At 38.6% G+C, this 23275-nt stretch overlaps 2 protein-coding genes across 2 annotated transcripts in view; one reads left to right on the forward strand and one right to left on the reverse strand.

The window, feature by feature from the left end:
- The window catches only part of USP34 (ubiquitin specific peptidase 34), a 435968-nt gene that overhangs the window by 131830 nt on the left and 280863 nt on the right, over positions 1 to 23275 (forward strand). The window lies entirely within an intron of this gene.
- Positions 1 to 23275, reverse strand: part of LOC306798317 (protocadherin Fat 4-like) — a 37345-nt gene that overhangs the window by 9928 nt on the left and 4142 nt on the right. Inside the window, exons 4-30 of the mRNA XM_079298294.1 lie at positions 22583 to 22627; positions 22139 to 22237; positions 21749 to 21838; positions 20974 to 21084; positions 20203 to 20319; positions 19094 to 19184; positions 18426 to 18535; positions 18032 to 18205; positions 17433 to 17561; positions 17017 to 17172; positions 15989 to 16175; positions 14924 to 15057; positions 12972 to 13910; positions 11879 to 12004; positions 11484 to 11741; positions 11116 to 11214; positions 10842 to 11014; positions 9779 to 9927; positions 8550 to 8857; positions 7663 to 7932; positions 6347 to 6484; positions 5395 to 5611; positions 4624 to 4782; positions 4073 to 4224; positions 2826 to 2994; positions 1770 to 1978; positions 219 to 398 (exon numbers count right to left, since the gene is read on the reverse strand). Of these exons, the coding sequence (XP_079154420.1) occupies positions 219 to 398; positions 1770 to 1978; positions 2826 to 2994; positions 4073 to 4224; positions 4624 to 4782; positions 5395 to 5611; positions 6347 to 6484; positions 7663 to 7932; positions 8550 to 8857; positions 9779 to 9927; positions 10842 to 11014; positions 11116 to 11214; positions 11484 to 11741; positions 11879 to 12004; positions 12972 to 13910; positions 14924 to 15057; positions 15989 to 16175; positions 17017 to 17172; positions 17433 to 17561; positions 18032 to 18205; positions 18426 to 18535; positions 19094 to 19184; positions 20203 to 20319; positions 20974 to 21084; positions 21749 to 21838; positions 22139 to 22237; positions 22583 to 22627 (4989 nt within the window). The remainder of the gene's footprint in view (positions 1 to 218; positions 399 to 1769; positions 1979 to 2825; positions 2995 to 4072; positions 4225 to 4623; positions 4783 to 5394; positions 5612 to 6346; positions 6485 to 7662; positions 7933 to 8549; positions 8858 to 9778; positions 9928 to 10841; positions 11015 to 11115; positions 11215 to 11483; positions 11742 to 11878; positions 12005 to 12971; positions 13911 to 14923; positions 15058 to 15988; positions 16176 to 17016; positions 17173 to 17432; positions 17562 to 18031; positions 18206 to 18425; positions 18536 to 19093; positions 19185 to 20202; positions 20320 to 20973; positions 21085 to 21748; positions 21839 to 22138; positions 22238 to 22582; positions 22628 to 23275) is intronic.

Genomic DNA, 23275 nt, shown 5'->3' on the forward strand with positions numbered 1-23275 from the left:
GAAGTGTTTGCAGGGCAGGTGAACAATGAGCTGTGCTTGAATTTAATTCTAGTCAAAAGGCAGTGGTTTGTTTTAATAATGTCTCACACTTTGAGATGCTCTGAATGCAGAAAATGTTCAAGCATTATCAAGCTAAACAAAACCACAAGTTCCACCTGTTTTCCAAGAGAAAGATATACAGTTCTGAATAAAGAAGATTTAAAAAATCTAAAGCAAACCTGATACTCTCTGGCTTCCTCCTCATAATCAAAGGGGGCAGTGGAATAAAGGATTCCAGTTGTTTCATTTATCCTGAATTTCAGTCCATGTCCATTGAGAATGCCATATGTCAGGAGACCATTTCTACCTGTGTCATTGTCCTGAGCTTTCAGCTGCACAACCTCAGTAGCAGGGGAACCCTGTGGAGGAAGAAAGATTGAGGCTCTCAGAGGCTGCTTTGCTGCAATTGCTTGAGTTATGTGAAAGGGGGAAAGTAACAAATACTGCACCCACTTAGAATAGTATAGACATTTTAAAATCAAGATTATACAGCTTGTTCAGCACAAGAGAGAGAGAGAGTCTCTTGCTTTCTCTGATGTACAGAAAATATCTGTTTTCCTTCCCCCATGTCTCTACCTATAGCTGCAATTTTCAGGGAGAAAAATTATTTCAAACAGCCCAAATGTTAACCTCAAACATCTGACATACTGTTGTTTCTGTTTAACAGCCTCTTCTATGAAACTCAATAGGTGTTCTGAACTCCAAAATCATGTTTTTTTCTGAACACTATTTGGCTAATAATTATCAAAATAAATAATCTAATTCATCCTTTTAAAAAATGTTATCTGCACCAAGATTGACAGCAGATATCAGCATTTCACTTGCAGGACTATTTGATACCTGATCTGAAGTTATTTGATCCAACAGGGCATCCAGCAATTCCCACTGTGTAAATATTTCACATGGAAATCAATTTTTTAAGGTTGGGAAACATGATTCTAGTTCTTCTCCATTAAACTAACTGGGAATATTAAAATTAGGTGTAATAAGTGAACCTATCTTTAACTCAGCTGCAGAAATGGAGAAGATTTTAAATCAGTTGTGGCTGCAAAAGACAATACATGTGCATCAGCTGGGGATCTTAAAGGTAAGGTATGTGCTCTATAAAATATTAACATGATCAGTGTGTTTCTTTTTTTTAAAAAAAGCAACCAGCAGAATAAAGTGTGAAAAGTGTTGCTTGAAAATTGAAATGTTGTGCAAGCTGCTTTTGAATATTTAAATGCTGTGGCTTCTTCTGTAGAGAGCCACAATGTCTGAAAATCTGAGTGAAATCTGGCTTGTTCTCTGCTGCTAATCACTTGTGCCAGCAAAATCACAACAGATTGTAAGAGGAGAAATATTGCTAAATTAGAGACTTTGCCCTGTTACTTCCCTGCAAGAAGCTCCCTTGGAAAAGGCTGAGTGAGGTGCCCAGCACATCCAGTAGATTTCAAATGCACCTGAGTATCCTCTATGTAAAATACCCAAAATGGAGTGGTAGCTCTTCCTTCATGGAGCACCTTATGAGAAAAGATTCACTTTTCCCTCAGTAAGTCCACACTTCTAGATCATTCTTGTTGTGTATTGGGATTTCCAGGTTGAAATAAACCTCACATCATATGGTAGGACAGAACAGCAAGTCTGCCCAGTTCCAGAGGGTTTACTTGCATACTCAACAAAACATTATTTTTATTATTATTAGTTTGAAGACTTATTTTTGTGATTCAGTTTGGATGACATTTTCTTACCTCTGGCAATGTCTCTTCTAGTAGAGAAGATGGGAAAACTGGTGGGAAATCATTTTCATCAATAACTTCCACCTTCACTTCAACTTCATTAAATATGGCAGCATTTGAGGAGTCTGTTGCTTGTACCTTGAAACTTACTGGAAAATCTTCTGGTTTTAGATTCTTACTTGTTCTTACAATACCACTGGATGAATGGATAATGAAATATCCTGTTTAAAAAACAAAAAAAAAAAAAAACCAACTAGAAATTATTCTGGTTATGCTTTCATTAGTGGAAATTGATGATATTAATTCTTCAATGGAAAGTACACATTATTTATGTGAATACTGTATGTTACAGTATTCTTCAAAGAACAAAATGAAATTCAACGTTTTTACAAGGCTGATAAGAGTGTCATATATCTCCAGAGCTGTAATTAACAAAAAGATGGGAACCAAAGTGGAGGAAATTCAATCCACCCCTCTCCAGTCAGGTCTTCATGTTCCCCTGAAGCAGACAGAGATTGTTAGAAATTTTTATATTTCCTAAGAAGTCCTGTTCTTAATGAAGATGAGGAATTTTGCAACCACCTTCAAGGTCACTTCATACAAAACACTTTACAAAACTGAAATACAAATTGGCTGTTTCATGATAAATTAAAATCAGCTCTATATTTAGTAAAAAAAAGTGACAAAGCACTGATGCACTTAACCACATGGAAACTTACTCTAGGCACTCACATTTGTTAGGAAAACGTTGCTGAGTCAGTTTTTCTACTAGAAGTTTTTGTGCTATTAGTTATTTTTTCTGCAGCCAGAATAACTTTATGTCTGACCAGGTACAGCCTGATCTTCCTGCAGCAGACACAGCAGGTGAAGCCAGCCATGTGTCACGTGCCCTGTGCAATTCAATCACACCTTACCCACATCAAACTGGTGCTTTGGGTTCATTCCCACCCAATATTAATGGCTGTGGAACCCAGGGAAAAGCAGAAGGAAGAAGAAATGATGCCAGTGCTCAGTGCTGTGCTTGTTGTTTCACAGCCCCTCTCCCCATTATTGCAGAGCCAGGCTCACCCTTCTCATCTCCAGAGGTGATGCTGTAGTTCACAGGGAGCTTGTACAAGGCACTGATCTCCACCACAAACGTGTCTGTGGGGGCTTTCTCTGCCAGAGGGGCAGGGTGGTAGGCTTCCTCCAGGAACACTGGGAAGGACACATCCATGGGAGCAACCATCACTGACACCTGCAGAGGAGAGGACATGGCCATGGGGCTGATGCTTGCACCTTTAGCAGAAACTTTCCTACTGAGGTGTGAGACAGCACAAATCCAGACCTTGGCCAGTGAGGAGAAGCCTGGGATTGCTGTGTGCTGAGTTTGACAGAGGCAGCAAATACTGGTGGGAAACACCAGAAGCTTCATCAGTTTAGGTTCACCTGGGTGCTTTGCAAAATACAGGGTTCCACTTCCTCACATACAGCACATTTCAAAGGGCTTGCCTAACTAAGCAGCTCTCAGAGGGATGCACTCATTTCCAGTTTTCCATTAGAGAGGGTGTAACCATAGCAGGAGCTTGCATGTACAGTATTTTAAAACTATTGTAACTGATTTGTAGATTAAGAACAAAAGATAATAGGTGGTAAATAAAAAATGCCTACTGCCTCACAAAAATAATGATAATTTATTTCTGTTGTAAGACAGCTGCTGTCCAGTCCTCTGAAGAATGATGGCTTGCAAGTCTACATTAAGGTTGTTGATGGTAATTTTCTAATCTTTATCCATAGAGATTTCTAGTTCCTTTTTATTTATTTTTTTTTTTTGGTGGCAAAAGATCATCAGCAAGTTATAAGCACTGTGTAAAAATAATGTTTTTAATCATATTTACATTTCTCACTCTTCAATCTGGATTTTTTTTCTTACATTATAGGAAAACAAACAGGAACACTTTATTTGCCATCTCCTGTTTATTTATCACATATTTGCATTACATCCTTTCTGGCTGTCCCACTCTTTGACCTTGCACAGAAGTCTCCAGTGCTCTAGTCCTCCTCCCTCACAGCCTGGAGCTTCTGTCTGTCTTTTCTGAAATGGAATGATCACAACCATTTTGGGTGCTGTGCCAGCAATTGCTAGGGCAGCATAACTTGGTAACTATTATCTTGTAGCCTGAAACAGAAATAAATCTCTGACATTTTGATTCCTGATTTACATAGTTTAGCCCAGCTAATACCCCTTTCTTGGTGTAGCTATGCTCAGTTTAGAATAAAACAATCTGGGGAATTAACTGTGCAGCAAACAGAGTGCAAGGTAGAAATTTTAGTACCTTTACAGAGGTTGAAAGAGGTGGCAGACCCGAATCCGTAGCGGTGACGTTCAAGGAGTAGTACAGGGGAGCAGTTTGTTTGGATAAGTCTCTTGTTAACCTGAGCTCTCCTGTGGTATTGGAAAGACTAAAGAGGCCTTCTGAGTTTCCACCTGAAAAGAGAAAAAAAAGGTTGGAGATGTTCCCTGGAGCCAGCAGAGACAAGTGGCTGAAGTTTGTTCCCCGTAGTGAAGAGACACAGGTTGAAATCCCAATCTGTGCATCTGGTTTGGAGCAAGACACCCCCTCCAGTCCAACCTCTTGGCCAAAAACATGGCCAGGAGTGAATTCAGCACTGGTTGTTCAAGGCTTTGATCCATCAAGTGAGAATTTCCAAGGTCAACCTGTTCCATTAATTACTGATCCTCACAGAGGATTCTTTACTTCTGCTATCCAGTCAGAACCTGCCAGTTCAATTTGTGGCTATTCTCCCATTCTGGTGTCATGCAGCTTGCTTTAGCAGTATCAAGTAGCCCAGTAATAAACAGCCCTAAGATTTTTTTCTAACATACCTGAAATATTGTAGAAAATGCCTTCATCATAACCCTTGCCCTCATCTCTTGCATTGATGTCTACTACCAGTGTTCCAGCTGTAGAATCATCCAGGAGGATCTTGTGATATGAGGACTGGTCAAACACAGGTCCTTCTTCATTGACATCTTCCACAGTAACTGAGAAAGAATCATCACATTTGGTGAGTTTTACCTAAATGGTTATATGTTGGTTTTTTTCAGCTAATATAAACCAACACAGCTCCTCTGTATGAGAATATATCCTGTCATACTGATCAAAACTAGAGCTGGCCAAAAGCTGGGATACCAACTTCACAGGAATCTTTGTGTCTTTGTTTCCTTCAACAGAACAAATTTATTTATTTTTTTAAAGGAAAACAGCCAGCAATCAAGCACTGTTATTTTAACAAGACTAAAAATCACTGTCAACACTGTTTATCACCCTAGAAATTACCCTTCTGTATACAAGCAATAAAAAGCTTTTGGAAACTTTTTCAATCAAAACGTCAATAGGTTTCTCAGAAAATAGAAAAAAAAATTGTGAATATATTGAAGGAAGTGATGTCCGTTTGTGTGAAAAATCCTCATTTTTGACATGGCAAGTTTTTTAAAGAAAAATTTCCTCTGGCTACAGTGAAAAGATCACATCATCTTTTCTGATAATTTACTCTAGCAGAATGCATTACTATTGGTTTATGCCTCAGAATTACACATGCTAAAATATTCCCTAGGGTTAATGAAAGTTAATTTTCTGTGATAAAGCAGAGCTACCTGTAATGTTTGCTGTGTCCTGGAGATGTGGCTCTCCAGGATTGAAAGCTTTCAGAATAAACATATACTGGGCATGACTTTCATAGTCCAGAGGCTGAAGAGTTGCAATGTCTCCAGAAAGTTCTCCAACATGGAATGAAGCTGTCTCTCCAGTTATGGTGTAATGGATGATGGCATTGTATCCTATATCTGCATCTGTGGCTACTGCACTCAGAATCTAAAACAAAAGGGAAAATAGTCAGCAACTAAATGCTTAGAGCAGAACAAAGAGGGTGGCAAAATATGCACCCATGGAGAGTTTACTGACTGAATTACTCATTAATTGATTAATTGCATTGCTGGAATTCTGGCACAGCTTGAGGCACAGCAGTTACAGATTGTCAGGTGATACCTCTTGCCTTGATTCCTGTAAAGCATTATGTCACATCTGCAAGGCAGATACAGAGCCAGAAATGGATTCACTGGGAGGTTGCCCAAGGAAGCTGTGATGGCCAATCCCTGGAAGTGTTCAAGGCCAGGCTGGATGGAGCTCTGGGCAACCTGGTCTTAGAAAGGTGTCCCTGCCTATGGCTGAAGATGATCTTTAATGTCCCTTCCAATCCAAACCATCCCATGATTGTGAGAAAAACTTGAGACAGAGGAATGCTGGATATATGCACAACACCTACAGCACTAAACATCTTTAAAAGATGTTGCCCACAGATCCAGTGAAAATTCAATCTCTGCAGTATGGACAAGAGGGAAAGGGGGAGCAGCTCTCACTCTGTGGGAGTTTTAGGAAGAATCAGAGACAGACACTCCCCTGTCATACAAACCAAACATGCTGTGTGATTCTACAGGCCCCACAAAGCAGAAAATTATGTTCACCAATGCACAGCCATGAGAGGTTACTGCCCCTTCCAAGTGCACAGAGGGAAAACAAGTGCAGAACAGGCTGTTAAGTGTCACTCACCACATGTGGAGGCTCATTCTCCTTCACTGTCACAGAGTAGGATTTTTGGGGGAACACTGGTGGGTTGTCATTCACATCTTCCACAGTAATGCTCAGAACTAAGCTTGCAGATTGTGGTGGCTTGCCAGAATCAGTGGCCTGTGAAGGAACAAGTTGTCATTAAAAACAGCATTACTTTGACACAAACTTGCTCTGCTAGTTCAATTTTGCACCAAAAATTGTGAACTTTTTCCTCTGAAGTCCTTCTGCTGGACCAGTTATCCCTCAGTGACACTTCTCTACCCCTGTGCTTGATTAGTTGCCACATCTTCCCTAGCTGGTATCCTCACCCCATCATGTGCTCTGCCTCTCATTAACAATTAATCAAAAGCTCCAGCCTGGATGCAGATCAAACATGTCATGTGATCAGATGTGGCACTAATCAGCACAAGACTGTGATGTACAGATATCTGTGCTGAGGTAGTTGAAAGAATGAGGAAATCCCTTGCATTTTGGGGGTTTAAAGTTTAAAGCAAAGCAAGTTGTGAAGAGCATCCAGTATGTGGCAAATTCACAGTTAGTTTTACACTGCACCAACATCTGCCACAGAAAATTCTAATCTCTAGGTACATACACACAGATCTCAATTAGTCTTAAAAAGTGTGCACTTTTATTAACATGAAATTTTTCAGGAGACATTGTTCAATTTTCAATATGTTTCCTCTATATCTTCCACAAGTGTATTGACCTGTAAAAATGTCCTTCAAATTTGTACTTGATGGCCAGTGCTGGAGCACTTCTTTGTATGCACATAAATTGATCTGATTAGTAGCAGTAAAAATCAATGAAATCAGCTAAAATAAATAGATAACTTCATGGATGTTGAGTGAAAGTTTATGCTTTTTTCTTTTTTTTTCTTCTTTTTTTTTTTTTTTTTTTTTTTACTTGAAGAATCTCATTTCAGGTATGTTTTTAAAAGATCAAAGGACATCTATTTTGGAAAATGAAAAAAATAAGGGAAAGGGACAAATAACATGGATTGGCAAGGCAGCTGTATGATCTAAAGTGGACCCAGGAATGCTTTGCAGATGTCACAGTCAGCTGTTGTGTGATTGTGATCTTTAAAATTTAGGGTTCATTAGTCATTTATTCACTAATACCAATTTACAGAGCAGAAAACAGAGCTCTGCATACAAAACATAAGGAACAGTCAAAATTCATGCATGAATTCAAACAGAATTCTCTAAGATTAAGTAGGTTTTTTTGTGATGGATCAATATTTTCTCTCTTTTTAATGCTGAGATTTCTGTGAGCTTGCATCAAATTTGTCAACTTACCATTATTCTCAATTCATAACTGTCCATCACTTCTCTGTCTAAGGACTTCTGTGTCATCAGCTTGCCAGTAGAACTGTTAATATGGAATGTTCCAGCAAAATCATCTTGCAGAGAGTAGCTGATAAGGGCATTATCTCCTGTATCCAGATCAGTAGCAGAAAATGTGCCCAGGTCTAGAGAAGTTGCATTCTCAGGAACTGATAAATGAGTTTGGATCCATGGTGAGAACTCTGGAGCATTGTCATTGATGTCTTCAACTCTGACAGTTACCTATATTGAAAAAAAAACCAAAAGAACAAAAGGCACAAATTTGAGCTGTAGAAGCTGTATCCAAAGGAGAATATTGATTTATTTTAGTCCATGGAAGCCTATAGGAAAAACAAAAAACAAAATAAAACACAAAAAAAGCAAATAAAAACTAACAACCAAGGAACAAAACCCAAAGGGATAGATAACAACTTCAGCATTTTTCAGCATTTGAGCATTTTCCAGCTCTGCATTTTTAACCTTTTTTAATTCTCAGCTGCAAGATAACATATATGTGAGGTAACACTATAACTGGAAGAGATGAGCAGAACTAATAACCTGGGGCTTTTTGGCTCATCTGCCTCATGCATTCAATAGAACTATGCACAGAACCAGTTTTGGTGTTAATTAGTTTCTCTGGTTATGGGTTGTTCATAAGGAACTCTCAGGGAGTGACACAATCTGTGAAGCTGACAATATCTCCAGATGGTAAGATATCCTCAGGATATATAAAAAAGAGAAATTAAAGGCTCTCAAAGCACGACAGAATACATTTATCTGGATTTCACTTGATTGTTAATATTTTTTAAAGGTATTTCATAGTCCTTGATTAAAAATATTTGGGAATGCATATTCCATACCAAAGCAACAGCTGTGTTGGGTGGCACCAGGGAGTCCACAGCTTCCACCAGGATGCTGTACAGGTCTCCCTCTTCCCGATCCAGCCTGAGAAGGACCACGATGTCTCCTTGGTCCCCAATGGAGAACTTGTCCTGCTGGGATTTCAGGGAGTACTCAACCTGCACAGCTATGCTTCCACTCAGAGCCTTCACTGAGCCCACTGCACTCCCTGGGGCTTTGTCCTCCTCAAGGCTGAACTCGTAGCTGGGCCTCTCAAAAATCAGTCCAAAGCTGGTGTCATTTACCAGCAAGTACAGAGTAACAGAGGCTGAAGAGAGAAAACAAATTAAAATAGTGAAGTCACTGCTAAAATCATCAGGATCTGTGCTCTGTTTGCTTAAGTTTCTTGGGGAACTAGTAGGAAATAATAGAAATTATCACATAGGAAAAATTAATTATAAGAAAAAAGAAACCAATGGTAATAAGGATTAATATGCATCACAAAATATGGTGCTTTTTACACCTAGCTGATTTTCCAGAATAACCTCACTCCCTGATTACAGAAACGTTGCTCCAGTGTGAATGAAGAGCAAGGATCACCAATCTGCAGCTAATGGGATGTGCAGGGGTTTCACATTCCTTAAAAATCTGACCCTTAATTGCTTTGTAACAAGAGAGGAGGGATGTACATAAACCCACACGTGCAATTTCTGTTGGGACCACTTGTTCTATTTTAAGAAAATCACTCGTTTTCTCCTGCTCATGATAAAATCAAAATTAACCTCTGGAAAACATATGGGAAAGTTACAAAAAATACTACATGATTGAATATAACAGAAACTCAGTTGAGGGTGATTTGCCAGCTTCTGTTTGTTTAAATGTTTCTAATTATAGGAAGATAAAGGAAAATTGAAAAAGAAAGACATCAACAATATTATTTGAATACATCTTTTTAGAGTGACTACAACTGTGGAGAGTTGGGTTTTGTACTATAAGTACAAATGCAATAAATTAATTTTTTAAAAATTATTTCTAACCAGGGTTACTAAAAACAAGTTTTCTGTTAATATAGTCAGAATGGAGGAGACCAAAAGGTAAAAAGCAAATATTCATCATAGTTCAAATGTAGTCTTTTTTTTTTTCACTAAATTCAGTTTGATTGACAGCAATGGGATTAATTTCAAATTTAAATGTTTGCAAGGGTTATATTTCTGTGGGAGAAGAAAAAAGGATAAAAAAGATGGTTTACCATTTGAGGTAAGCTGAGGAACTCCATGATCAGTGGCAACAACTGTCAGTGTAACAATTGTGTCAGCTGTGATGTGGCCCAGGTTACTGCTGAGGGTGATTTCTCCAGTGTCTTTATTTATATGGAAATCATCAGAAGGGTTCATGAAGCTGATTAAGGAGCAATCAGGAGAGCATTCATATTAATGCCCTTGGAAGTGCCATCTACTTACTGCTACCTCTGTAAGGAGCACTCAACAGACAATATTGGCCTGTTTATAAAGAACAGCTTTTAATTGCTGTCCTTAGCCTAAAATAGTGGCCTTTTATTTCCAAGTAAGTTTCCCATCATGAAAATGTGCAGCATTCATGCCTTCAGTTCCCATTACACCCCAAGGCTCTGATGCTCTCACTAGGAGAAGGCAGATCTTGCACACTCAGCTGCATATCCAGCAGTAAGAGAAACCCAAGTGACATCCATCTCAATGCTAATTTCCCATTCCATGACCTCTCACAGATAACTGGATTGCTCACAAGTGATGTGGTTTAGGTAGAATGCTATCTCATAGTTAAAAACAACCTCTGTCAAGGCAGTGGTTTTAAACATCCACAAGTTTACTGCTCATTCATTTGTCCTATATCTGTGCTTTTCATGTCAAGGTATTCTGGTATTTTCTATGATTTAGGGCTCATAAAAGTATTTTTCTCCATTGATTTTTCTTTGTACAGTGCATTAAGGAAGTTAATTATCTCCCCCTCCCAGCAAACAGAAGATATACGAAAAGAGTCAGAGATTCATTTACTTCCTACCCAGAAACTCCAATGTGTTATGCAAAATTTCAGAAACAGAAACAAACCTTGGCTGTTGCCAGTTTATCATTTGGTTGTGCCCTCTCTTATGACATAATCATGATTTGCCAAGCTCTAAAACACCCAGTAATGACTGTCCTTCCTAAGTATAGAAATCATAACCGATTATAGCACTACTAAAATATTTATGAAGAGACCTTATCCTTCATAAGACCAATAAAAATGCCTTTCTGTGTGTCTCACAGGAGGTACTTATTAACCTGCCAGAAACACACCTGTATGAAATGACAGCGTTGTTGCCAAGGTCGAGGTCAGTGGCAGACACTGAGAGGACAAACTCTCCTTCCCTTGCTGCTGCCACATGGATGCTGGCTGAGTACTGTGCCCTTGTGAACTGGGGAGGGTTGTCATTCACATCCAACACTTGGATGATGACCTGTGTGAAGTTCTGGGGTGTGGCAGGAGAAAAGCATGATTCAGAAAGTGCACAGGCACTGGGGTGCACAAATAGAGGGCAGTTCAGACACAGCATAGCTTGCTGCTGCTTACCTGTCTCACAGGCACTCCATTATCAGATGCCACCAGGAGCAGCTCATACCTCTCTTTGCTTTCTCGGTCTACAGAGCCAGTAGCCAAAATGGTTCCATCCTAGAGAAGGCAGTGGTGCAATGCACAGATCATTTGGAGAACTCTTGTACACTCAATTCTCAAAAGGGATGAGGGATTGAAATAATCTATTCTCCTTTGGGCTAGTTCATATTCCAAGCAGCACCTGAACAGGGATGGCTTGGTTTTTGAATATCAACATAGATTTCCAACCTACAGGGCACGTGCTGGTTGTGATGTACTAGACATATGCTGATTACTTCATGATCAGCAGGATCTATATCTTATTTTCAGCATACCCAAACCCTTACCTGCTGGATGCTGTAGGGATTATCCCCATCCTCAGCTGACAAGTAATAAGTAATTCGTGCATTCTCTCCCTCATCCAAATCAGTAGCAGTCACGTGTCCAACCCCAGTGGAATTATTCAACATGTATTCCCCTTCCAGAACCTCAAAACTGTATGGCTGATTCTGAAACTCAGGGTTGTTATCATTGACATCCAGAACAGTGATGTGGAAAAAGGCACTTGAATTAAGCCCATTGATTACATCATCAACTGCCCATACCTAACAAAGTAAGGAAAAAAAAAAAGTAATTTTAGTTGACTGCATTGTCATTTTAACTTCTTATAAAGATATAAAAAGGCATTCAAGGGAATGAACTAGAGATGAGCCAAAGCTGCAGAGTCTCTCCCCAAATTTACTTGTAAAGTGTATCCAGATGTAGTCTCCCTGTCCAGTTCTGTGCCATTCCTTAATGAAAGTGTTCCAGGCATATCCACAGTAAATGAAGTGCTGTTGAGAATAAAGTATCCCTGAGAAAAACCAGCCTAAAAAGAAAATATTGTTCATGTAAGTTTAACAATATTAAGATTTAAGTTCAAAAAATAATATTATTAATACTAATACCTGAGCTTTTTATAAGACTTCTCATTACAGAAGTACAACTGATTTGCCAGGTTTAATAAATAAAATCCTGCACCCTGAGCAGAATATAGACTTCTTTGGCAAACAGGAACTGGGCTATGTGGAAGCACTTACAGGCTTCCCTATTTGGGTCCTACATATTCTCTTTCCCTAAGGCTAAGACTTATCCTGATGATAAAAAGGAAAGAGCAGCAAAGCAGAACTCAATGGAGTATGAGCCAAGCATTTATGCTGCTTTAAAACTGACATGAGCAAGAATAATATTGCAAATCAGAAATCTCTTCCTCCAAAGCATCTCCCCAGTGCCACAGCTACATGGAAAATGTCTTTATAAAACAAGGGGAGAAAGAAACTACTTGTTACAAAGCAGAGGTAAATTTTGCAATTTCCTATTATAGAAGAAACAACTCTATCAGGGTTACAAATTGCCTCTTGATCTGACTAAGCTGAGACTAAAGGTTATCAAGTTTAGTTTATCAAGCAACACTCAATCAGAAACTATTATTTTGACATAAGAAGCAGTAAGACAATTTTTAAAAAATCTGTTCTCTGTCTGGTATGATGCATTCCTCTCATGCACATTAACAGAAGCAAACACCACTTCCTCCTGGGTATCATATGCAGTGGAGAGAAGCTCTCTCCATCTTGTCTGATATAGCCACTAAATTATTTTGTACAAGGTCTTGGCTTGGGAATGTTTACTGCTGGATCCAGAGAAGGCAAGACAAAGTTTTCATGAACCAAAACGTACTTAGCACCAATCATTTAAGAAATCTCCTTTTGTCCATGTACTACTATGCTTTTTTTGCAGGTTAACAGAGAAAAGCATGCTATTTTGATTTATCAGGATGAGATTCATGTGGTCCTTACCTCATCCTTGTCAGCAACACTGAATGTGTAGACAGGACTCCCCTTCTGATGGTTTTCAAACACAAATACATCATAAGCTGCCTGACTGAACTCTGGTGGGTTATCATTGACATCTTCTACACGAACAACTACAAGTGTTTCAGTGCTCAAAGTTGGCTGACCTCCATCAGATGCCTCCACTGTCACTTCAAATTCCTTTATGTTTTCATAATCCAGCTGCTGGCTCAGGGTGAGCTGGCCGGTGCTTGGGTTCACAAGGAACACCGGGGAGGAGGTTGGAGGTTGCTGCTCTGTGATTTGGTACGACACAAGAGCATTGGCCCCCACATCCTGGTCAGTAGCAGACAGTGTCAGCAGGGCAGTTCCCAGCTCCTGGTCTTCAGGGACCTTCACTTCATACCTGCTGGATGAGAAGACCGGGGCATTGTCGTTCACGTCATCAACGATGACGGTCAGGTTGAGCGCTGTAGATAGCATGGGCTGGCCTTGGTCACTGGCAATCACAGTTAAGTTATAGGAGCCTTGTTCTTCTCTGTCCAGCATCTTTTGCAGCAGAATGAATCCTGAGCTGTCAATATCCATTTTTCCTTCCCCACCCTTCAGAGTGTAAACCACTAATCCATTAAAGCCTTCATCCACGTCCGTGGCCGACACGCTGGTGATGTTGGTTCCCACCATCGCGTTCTCTGCAATGACAATGGTGGTGTTGGTTCTGCCAAACACAGGGCTGTTATCATTGATGTCTGTGACTCTGATAAACACTGTGGCATAGTCTGTGATGTTTCCATCTGACAAGGAAATATTGAACATGTAACTTTTCTGGGATTCGTAGTCCAGCCTGGTTGCTGTTGAGATGACTCCCTTGTCATCGATGGTAAATGGAACATTTTCTGTCAGCACCCAAAACTCAACTTGGGGATTTAAAGCCTCATACTCGACCTGTGTAAAATACAGCATAACATCAATCAATGAATAAAACACATAAACCACTGTCTGAGAAAGAATAGTGCTTTGAACTGTCCAGACTGATTTTATGGTTGATGTTGTGGATTGATATCAACTTATGGTTGATATTGTGTCCTGATTTATATTTCTTTTAATGAATTTTCTTTCAGATACTTGTAAATTTCACAGATTCTTTTAAAGAAGTAAGGATCAAGCCTCAATATACATAAAAATGCGGGGAGCATTTTTAGCAAAATGTGAATATATATATATAACAAAATAAAAATGACAGACTGCACTTTAACCTTAGGTTCTGCATTTTTTTACATGCAAAAAAGGGGGAAAATGAACTCAAGATGTCTACAAATCTAAGCACTAAAACACATTACCTTCTCACTGCTGTGATGTGAAACCTCCCATGTGTGTTCAGACCTTCATCCAAGAAGGAGCTACCATAGTGCATTCTGGTACTCTACTTGTCTGAGCATTTTTTTTTTAAATCAAAATGAAGAGCAAATTCTGGGGCCTTCTTTGAAATGTCTTTATGACATTTCTCTGAAGGGAATTCTCATATCATGTCACAGGGTTTTAAATTTATCCCAAGAGATGAGGGAATATTGCCTATCCCAAGCTTTGAGCCACTAAACCCTTTGAAGGGTATCCAAAATCAACAGAGGGCTATGCACAAAAGTTTGCTTTCTCAAGCAGTGCCATGGTTCATTTTGTTTGAAATGGAGGACTGCTTTGGGGGTTTTTTGGGATTTTTAAAATGCTAAATGGTAGCAGATGCTGTTTAAATATCTGCAAAGGTTTCACTGGAAGCAAGCCCACCTCTGGGTGATAAACTTCATCTGAGAGATGTACTGCATGTGAAGCTTGATAGGTAGAACACACAGTATCTAATTCTCCCTAACTCAGGGAGATATGATATTTAGAGCACATCTATTACAAAATTAGGATTTCTTAGAGCTGCCCTGCCCTATATAGAGATAGAATAAAATTCTTACTTGTACTACTTCAACAGGAGTATCCAGCTCTTCTTGCACAGACACATTGTACATTTTCTGAATAAACCGTGGTCTGGAATCTCCAAATGCAAAGATTTCTACTGGCACTGATGTACTTCTTGGAATGGTCCCACCTGCAAGCAAAAGGAAATAATTTGCACAAAATACCTACTGGCCCCCTCAAAAATACACATTTCTATGGGTACTGCCTTTAAAAAAATATTTAATCCTTCGTGCTGCTGTTATGGTACTGCCTCTGATCCTCAGCAAGACCACAAACACAGGATGGGCTGAGCAATCCCTTTTGTACCCATATTCCCTGCAGGACCCATTTTATCCACCTGACCCTAAATTTGAAGACACAGAGCTCATATTGACCAAATCATGAAAAAATCACAAGGCTGAAAACCACTTTGTACTCTCATTATACCACAGGTGGAATGCCATTCCTAGGTTAGATTTATTTATGCCCTTATTCAGGTCATGAGTGTTCACTGAGTTCTCTGTTATTCTTTTAAAACAAAGAAACCTCCAATAACTATGGCTAAGGAAATGCTGGTCATCCTAAAAATGGACTTGGCATCTCCAATTTACCACATGGATGTGCAAATAATGACCAAATTACTGAGCACAGTTTACCTTCCTTTGACTCCTTATTGACTGATGAGAGAGTTATACATTTCTGACTTCTGTCTGAATTTCTGTTTCCTATGCTTGCAACACCAGTCAGTAGCTTAAAGGAAGATGCAATTACATATATATATTTATGTTTTATTTTATATATATATATATATGTTATTTCATGTGTTCTTCCCACAACCATAAAGAAAACAGATTTGCTATAACACCATGAGCAGCAACAGTTTTACCAGAGGTGCAGCAATTACTTTGGATAAATAAGACAGTTTGTTATCTTCAACAAACAATAGCAGATAAAATATATGGTATTATTCAAACAAAGCCTGTCAACCTGTTTGACAACATTCCTTCAAGTAAAAAATCAAACAAAACCAAAACTCATCACCAGGAATAGCTGTGTTGACCAGTACTAAAATCCTGTCTTACCATCAGTAGCTGTTATCCACAAGACAAACTTCTTAAAATAATTTTCTCTGATTTCTAATGGGATTACTGTTTTTAAAGTGATTTTTCCTGTGGATGTATCCAATTCAAAGTGTTCATTTTCATTGCCACCAGCTAAGATGAAGCTTATCTCCCCATTTTTACCATCATCTGGATCATCAGCAGCAACCTGCAGGGAAAAAATAATTTTACTCAAGGTTCTGTGCTTTTACCAAATTTTCTGCCATTTTAGGTATGTGAAAATCAGGTAAATATAGCTGCAGTTAAATTTGATTGCACCTTTGACTGTCCACTTCCTATGTAATTCCTGGGTTAAACCTTAGTAACAGAGTTTGCTCTTGGATGCACACACACAATATCATTCCAGCAGCACAAGGAAAATCCTGCTCCTATGGAACTGATGTGAATTTCACCACATTTGTATCTCAGAGAATTGGTTTCATAACAATTCCAAAGGCACTGGAGGCAGATTGTTCAAGAGGTTTCATCAGGAGCCATGAAATCTACACATCTGGGTGTGAGCATTGATAGTGACTCCCTATAGATCTCAGCATCTATTTCCTGTTTTGTTTGGGTAACTGGTTTTACTATGTTAGAAAAAGTGTACTGGATCAAAAAATTATCCCAAATGCTCCAGCATTCAGCAGCCTTTCAAAAATGTTGTGCCATTGTTTGAGTTCCTGGACTATAACAACATTCAGTTTTTATTGAACACTTTACAACAACTAAATTCAAGAATCTTATTTTCTGCCATATATTTGTAAAATTCAGGCTGGTGCAGAGTACCAGAATAAAAATCCTTTACAATTTATTCTCTAATCTGTAATTAAAGTATCCATACACTGTGATTATGGAATATCAATAGCTCTGCAATGAAAAGTGGATTGTTTCTGAACTAAGAGCTGTTCCAAAAAGATTCCCTACTCAATAGAACTGCTTCACAACTTTAAGCAAGGACTCATGCATGCATTCAACTCAAAAATGTCATTTTTGCTTAGTATTTCTAGTACCTGAAGAATGGTCATTCCTGCAGTCATGTTGAGGAAAATATCTTGTCTATATGGTGTGTCTCTAAAGGTTGGGCTGTTGTCATTTTCATCCAGCAGCTCTATGTTGATAGTAGAGTTCACCTTCTCATGAGGTGACAAATGATCTGTGGCAGTGACCTGCAAAAATCATGCAGTGAGAAGACTCTGTTGTTCAAAGTCATGTTGTGGAAATAAAAAAAAAAAGGATGAATGAGAGTTACAAGCTGAGGAAATTGTAGCAGCAGTGGAGTTTCCCTCCAGATAGCATTGCTGTCAAAGTCTGGATTTATTTCTTCAATTAAGCTGCTGATCCATGCTCTACTCACTCTTGCCAGGACAGATCAGGTCTCACCTGTTGGCTCAGGTGACCTTGGAAAGGAGCAGGCTTGGTTTAGTACCTGTAGGTGAATAAAGGGTTCTCTCTCCCTGTCCAGCAGTGTGGAGTTCCTCACAGTGAGGATCCCAGTTGGACTCAGATGGAAGGGACTGTCCTCTGGAGTGAGGCTGAGTGTTCCCTGGAAGCCTCCCTGCAAACAGGAAAGACATTGGTTACTAAACAGGAAAATCACTGAACTACTCCTTTAGGATGCTCTCTTCTTATTTTCCACATGGAGACAATGGAATTTCCTGGTTTAATTGAGATTACAGTGCCAAAAAAAGCAAAATTAAGAAAAGAGAGAGAAGCAAAAAACATGGAAGAAATAACATGCAGGCTGAGAATGACTTGCAGCTTTGTGTTAATTTTTTACTTTTGCACTTCCAGATTTGGGACCTTATGCAAGCCAGAGGAGTTCCAAAGAGAGACAAAAATTATTTTTTGTCTGCAGTACTGTACCCACTAAAGAAGTGAAGCTAAGTTTGCTTTGCTTCTGCATATTTGGGTAGTCAGAAAAAATAATTCCATTTACAATAGCTGTATAACACAAATGCATTTTATATTATATTATATTTCAGAGGTGCAGTATTTGTAGCAGCCATAAAACCACTGTCTTTTTACCTCATCTGGGTCAGTAGCTGTTACTTGAAGAACTTCCATCCCATTTGGGAAGTTTTCTAGGACTGAGATATTGTAACTGGCTTGTGACAGTACTGGAGGATTGTCATTCTCATCTCCAATAGTAACCAGAACTATTGCATCAGCTGTTTTGAAAATCTTGTCTTGCTGAGCTGCCTAGAAAAGAGAGTTTACTGCTGTCAATTCCACACCCTGATAACAAGAAGCTTAACAGAAGGACATGAAAACTGCATACTTACAATGAATTAATTTTTCCTTTATTTTGATTTTTAAATGGCAGGAGGGAGCCTTGATACCAATGACTACAAGAAATGCTATAAACAGCAAGTTGGATTTACATATTATTTTCTGAAATTGAGACCAAAACGATCTCTACCTGAATGACCACCACAAGATTTGGACATATTTCTCTGTTAATTGAGGTTGTGACTTCCAACACTCCATCATCATTGATTGAAAAGCTGTTGTTATAGGCTGGGGGATCCACTGAAAAGCAACAAATTGGGAAGAGTTAATGAGAATGAACCAGAACTGGAAGTCTGATCTGTCCTTTGTATCAGTGTTAACTACTCAGCCACAGCAAAAAGGAACATGAAAGGTTGATTTTCAAACATTCTGCCGTCAAAACAATTCCTAGGAAAAAAATCCACTCACACTTCAAGGATCTCAAATTAAGCATTTTATAAACTTTTGGCAATTTCTTCAGGAGGAGGAACAGCTCCTGAAGGAATTCTCTCTCCAGATGGTCCTGAATGGAAATTCTTTGACCAAATTGAAGCCTCCAGAGTGGCTTACACTTGAAATCAGGATTGATTCTTGTTCCTTGGGAGGAGGGTAAGAACATCTAAACATTTTTGAAGTAGCTCCACCCTGCAGTAATGACTGAGCTGAGGCTGATTTGTCTTGTGGAGCAGCACTGCAGTGAAGCTGTGGGCACTTCAAAACATCTGAACCCTGAACTTCCTTATCATTCCCTCCAGTAACAGATAAATGAATCATCCTGAATCACTGTGTTGATTTCTAGAAGAAAATAAAGGCTCTTACCTTGCTTGATGCTGTAAATTATTTTTTCATTTATACCTTTGTCTCCATCTTGAGCCCAGACCTTCTCTGGGAGAACAGACAGAGGACCCACCTAGAAAACGTACATTAACCTGAATATCTTGGAAAAAGCCACACACGAACTTCAAATCTTTCATTATATAAGTCACATTTTTGATTAAAGAAACAAGAAATATGTATTTAACCAATGTGGTCCAGGAAAAAATTCTTTCCTTGCCATATGTGTTTACAGAGGAAAATGATGACCAAGATACTTGATGAATACACCGTGTTTAAGAAATACCAGATTATGAAGCTGCAATCACAGATAAAATTTATGTTAAGAACACTGACTACTTCAGTTCCATTCCTCTCCTGGAAAACCACACACAAGTCTATACTGCAGCCCATATAAAAACATTTTAGAAGGGCTAAAATTATTCCTTTCTGAGAATTAAAGGTAAACTCCTAACAAAAGGGACACTGGAGATGTAACTCTAAGAGTAAATGTGATTTAAAATATGTTAACATGAATATAATGACATACAAATAGAACCTTTTTAATTTTAGTGGATTACTCTGATAATGCTACACTGTTTTTTTTTTTTTTAAAGACATACAGAAACCTGAGCCAAACAAACACATTCCACCAAGAAATCTCTACTCTATATAGGAAAAAACAGTAATATAGACCAGGCCATGGATTGCCATTCAGATCCTTTTGCTTATTTGTTTGTAATGCTGTATGAAGGAATTACACTAATTAAAACTAATTTCAGGACTGATGGACAGCCAGTTGCCCTCTGAATTTTACATTAAAAGCCCTATTAAAACAGGAATTTGGGGGTTTCATCCTTTTCTTTCTCCTTTTTAATTTTTTCCCCCAAAATACAAAATGATGTCTTTCTATCACAGAAAATTCTATGCTTCATATAATACATGGTCTGTTTATCTGCTGGTTGGAAGTCTACAGCTGATATCTTTATCACTGGTCAGCACAGAGAAAGCAGCTCCATCCATCTTAAGCTGCTCAGGGAGGAAGAATCCTTGGAAGAAAAGCCCTATGGATTGGGATAACCTATTTGCAGCAGCATTCAGTGAAGAGCTTTTACCTTGTTTTCACTGATATTCCCATTGTACACGGATTGACTGAAATAGGGGTCCAATGTATCATAATCTTGCACATTAATTATTACTGATGCAGTGGCAGTCTGGTCTCCAAATCTTTCCTGCATTACAAGGAAAATAAGAAAATAAGAACCACTGTCACGAAAAAAAAAACATATCTCAGGGGGAAACACAGCAGAATATTATTACATATATTTTGCAGCATTTTTAACTGGAGAACTCTCAACCTGTTTGATTTTTCCATTTCTGGAATTCAGTTTTAGGAACAAAACTATTAACAGGTTATCTTTCTTTAGTGACTCATTTTCTATCAGGCATGTAGAATATATATTTGCTAGATACCACAATAGTCTTAGCAAAACTGGTTATTTTAAGGTCTAAGGGGAAATGAAGGCAAATACCTACTCAAATCTTAAAAAAAAATTAAAGCCTGGTAAGATGCAGCAAAAATATGAGACACCTGTCAGAATGAACAGGTGAATAAGTGTTACAATAGTGGAGAATGAATATGTACAATATTTATGCTTAGAGAAACACAGAAATCAGCTTGAACTGGTATTTGAGAGGAAACCACCAATGGCTGAAATATTAAGAATGTTCTACTTTGCCTCCTGTATAAACCAAGTTGCAGACAGAACTTTTGGGTTGGGAACTCCCAAAGCTGTAAATTTGTAGAAACTGGGATTCCATAAAACAAAGGAACAATCATTGTAGAACTATTGTGGGTCTAATTCTTATTTTAATTTGCATCATACCTTTGCTTGGACAGTTAAATTGAAAAAGTTGACCTCGTTGTATTCCAGTGGTTTTTTCACCAGGACAGTTCCATCTCCTTCCCTTATAGAAAAGTAATCAGAGTTTGGGCCCTATTAAATGAATAAATCAGATATTTTATGATTGATGATGAAATACATTTTCTTTTCTCTTTTCTCCCATCTTTTTTATTGGACTATTTTCATAAAAGTGCAGGAATGTCTCAATCACCACCAGTGGGAAGAAAAAAGCTGATCCTCCTCCACACATTCTATTGCCTCCCCTGTCAGTGGCAAGAGGATTTCTATCTGATTTATTGTATCCTATGGCACAGAGGGAAATGTATCAGCTTCCCTCCACCAGCTATAAAAGGAGCAGAGACAAGCTCAGATGTGAAGATTTCCACTGCAGGTATCTAAATTTACTTGAAATGAACTTGCTTCAGTTGGCTTGAGGATTGAAGACCGACAGCAGATCAAATATAAACTTTAAAAAGAGGGGAAAACAGCTGTCCCTGCTGCTACTGCAAAGGACCACTGAGTTCCTTAGCTGCAGCTGAAGAGTACCATAAATCATTCCATGAATGTTAAGAAGCAAGATTCAGGCCTCACTGCATGTCAGGCTGATCCTATGGTATAATTTGAAAGGTCTCTTGGATGTTCTGCAGATTTTTAATTGTCACAGTGCAAGGGAGCAAGCTGGGATCAGGTCCCAGGCTATGGATCTATGAAATTCAAACTGGTGTTCAACAGTTCCCAGCTAACAAAGGGCACTCACCCAAAGACTGTAAATAAGGACACTGAATTCTGGTGAAAAGTCCTTGTCCTCAGCTTCCACTTTTACAACTGTGGAATCCATTTCAGCTACCTGAGAGGAAATAAAATCATCAAAGACTCAGCCCCTTGGCACATCCTTCCTAACTTGGGGCAGCAAAGTTAGCAAATCCCTTCCCGTTGCCATTTTTGGCTGGGAATATTTTTCCATCACCCCACTCTCCCAGCTGTATGTGCAGCCCAGCTTTTCTTTTCCACACCCACAGGAAACAGCAGCTAAGTTCCATAAGTATGCACATAATGAACCAATCTTAGTGTGGTCACATTAGAACCTCCCCAAAAAGTAATTTTAAAGTATCCCAGGAAAAAAGTATCAGCATTTGCCATAACCCACCTCTGATATTGAAGCATTATAATTATCTTGTTGAAATTCTGGAGCATTGTCATTTACATCTTTCAGTATTACATTCCGTCCGTTCTCTATCTCTTCAGTCTTTGTAGAGGAAGAAATTACAACAGTGAGGTGGCAGCATTCTGCTAATATTTAATTTCATCTAAAATGAGACCCTCAGAGAGACACTTTCATTAAATTGCCATTTAGAATTAGAGAGTAGAGGGAATTGGACTACCATTCCTAAAATTAACTTTTTAAAATTTACCTGTTTTCTATGAACAAAAACGCTCCTTTCAATCAGCAAGCAGATTTCAACAGATTATCGTCTACAAGGGATTCTGAACTCCCTGCATCATAGCTTTCAATTAAATAGTATTGCAGAAAATTATCTTCTGCATTAAATTAGGCAATAAATACAGTTGATAAATCATGGTTTGTACTCACTGTTCCAATCCTTTGGCAAACAATAGCATACCAGACCATTTCACCCTAAAATTGAACAAACAAGACAATAAATAATATGATTGATGAACTAATAATAAGATTAAAAAAAAGATAATTTTTGCCAAAAAAAATTATACTAAATTACTTCTAGTACTTGAATCCTTGGGTGTGCTGTACCAAAACACTCTGCTTAAAATTAACACTTTCTAATTACTTTGCTCTATGTTATAAAGTTTATTTGACTGCCATTCCTCTACTACTGATACTCACCTACCCAGGTCCCACCATCCCTATATAGATCTGACTGCTCTCCCCCCCAAAATATTGACAGAGAATAGAGGACAACTTGTGCAAGAAGCATAAAGAGTGTTTTAATCCATTTGGGAATATCCCAATGAGAAATGCAAATGGAAAAAAAAATAATAATCCCAAGTACATTTTCATCCATTACAAACACAGTAACAGTATTTACACTGTTTTTTACAGCTTTTTACAATATGCTTGGTCCAGGTCTGGCAGTTACAGTGCTTGTTTAAGAAGGCAGTGTCCAAAACAAAATCCATGCATGTTTACAGCTCTCAGTACAATACACAACTGGGACAGAACCTGTCTGGCTGTCAGATGACAGGAAGGCTTAGTTATAGGTAACTGAAGACATTTAACAGATATCAGTGAGAGGTAGATACTGAATTC

This window comes from Erithacus rubecula (genome assembly GCF_903797595.1).
Source record: "Erithacus rubecula genome assembly, chromosome: 2".
Taxonomy (NCBI): Eukaryota; Metazoa; Chordata; class Aves; order Passeriformes; family Muscicapidae; genus Erithacus; species Erithacus rubecula.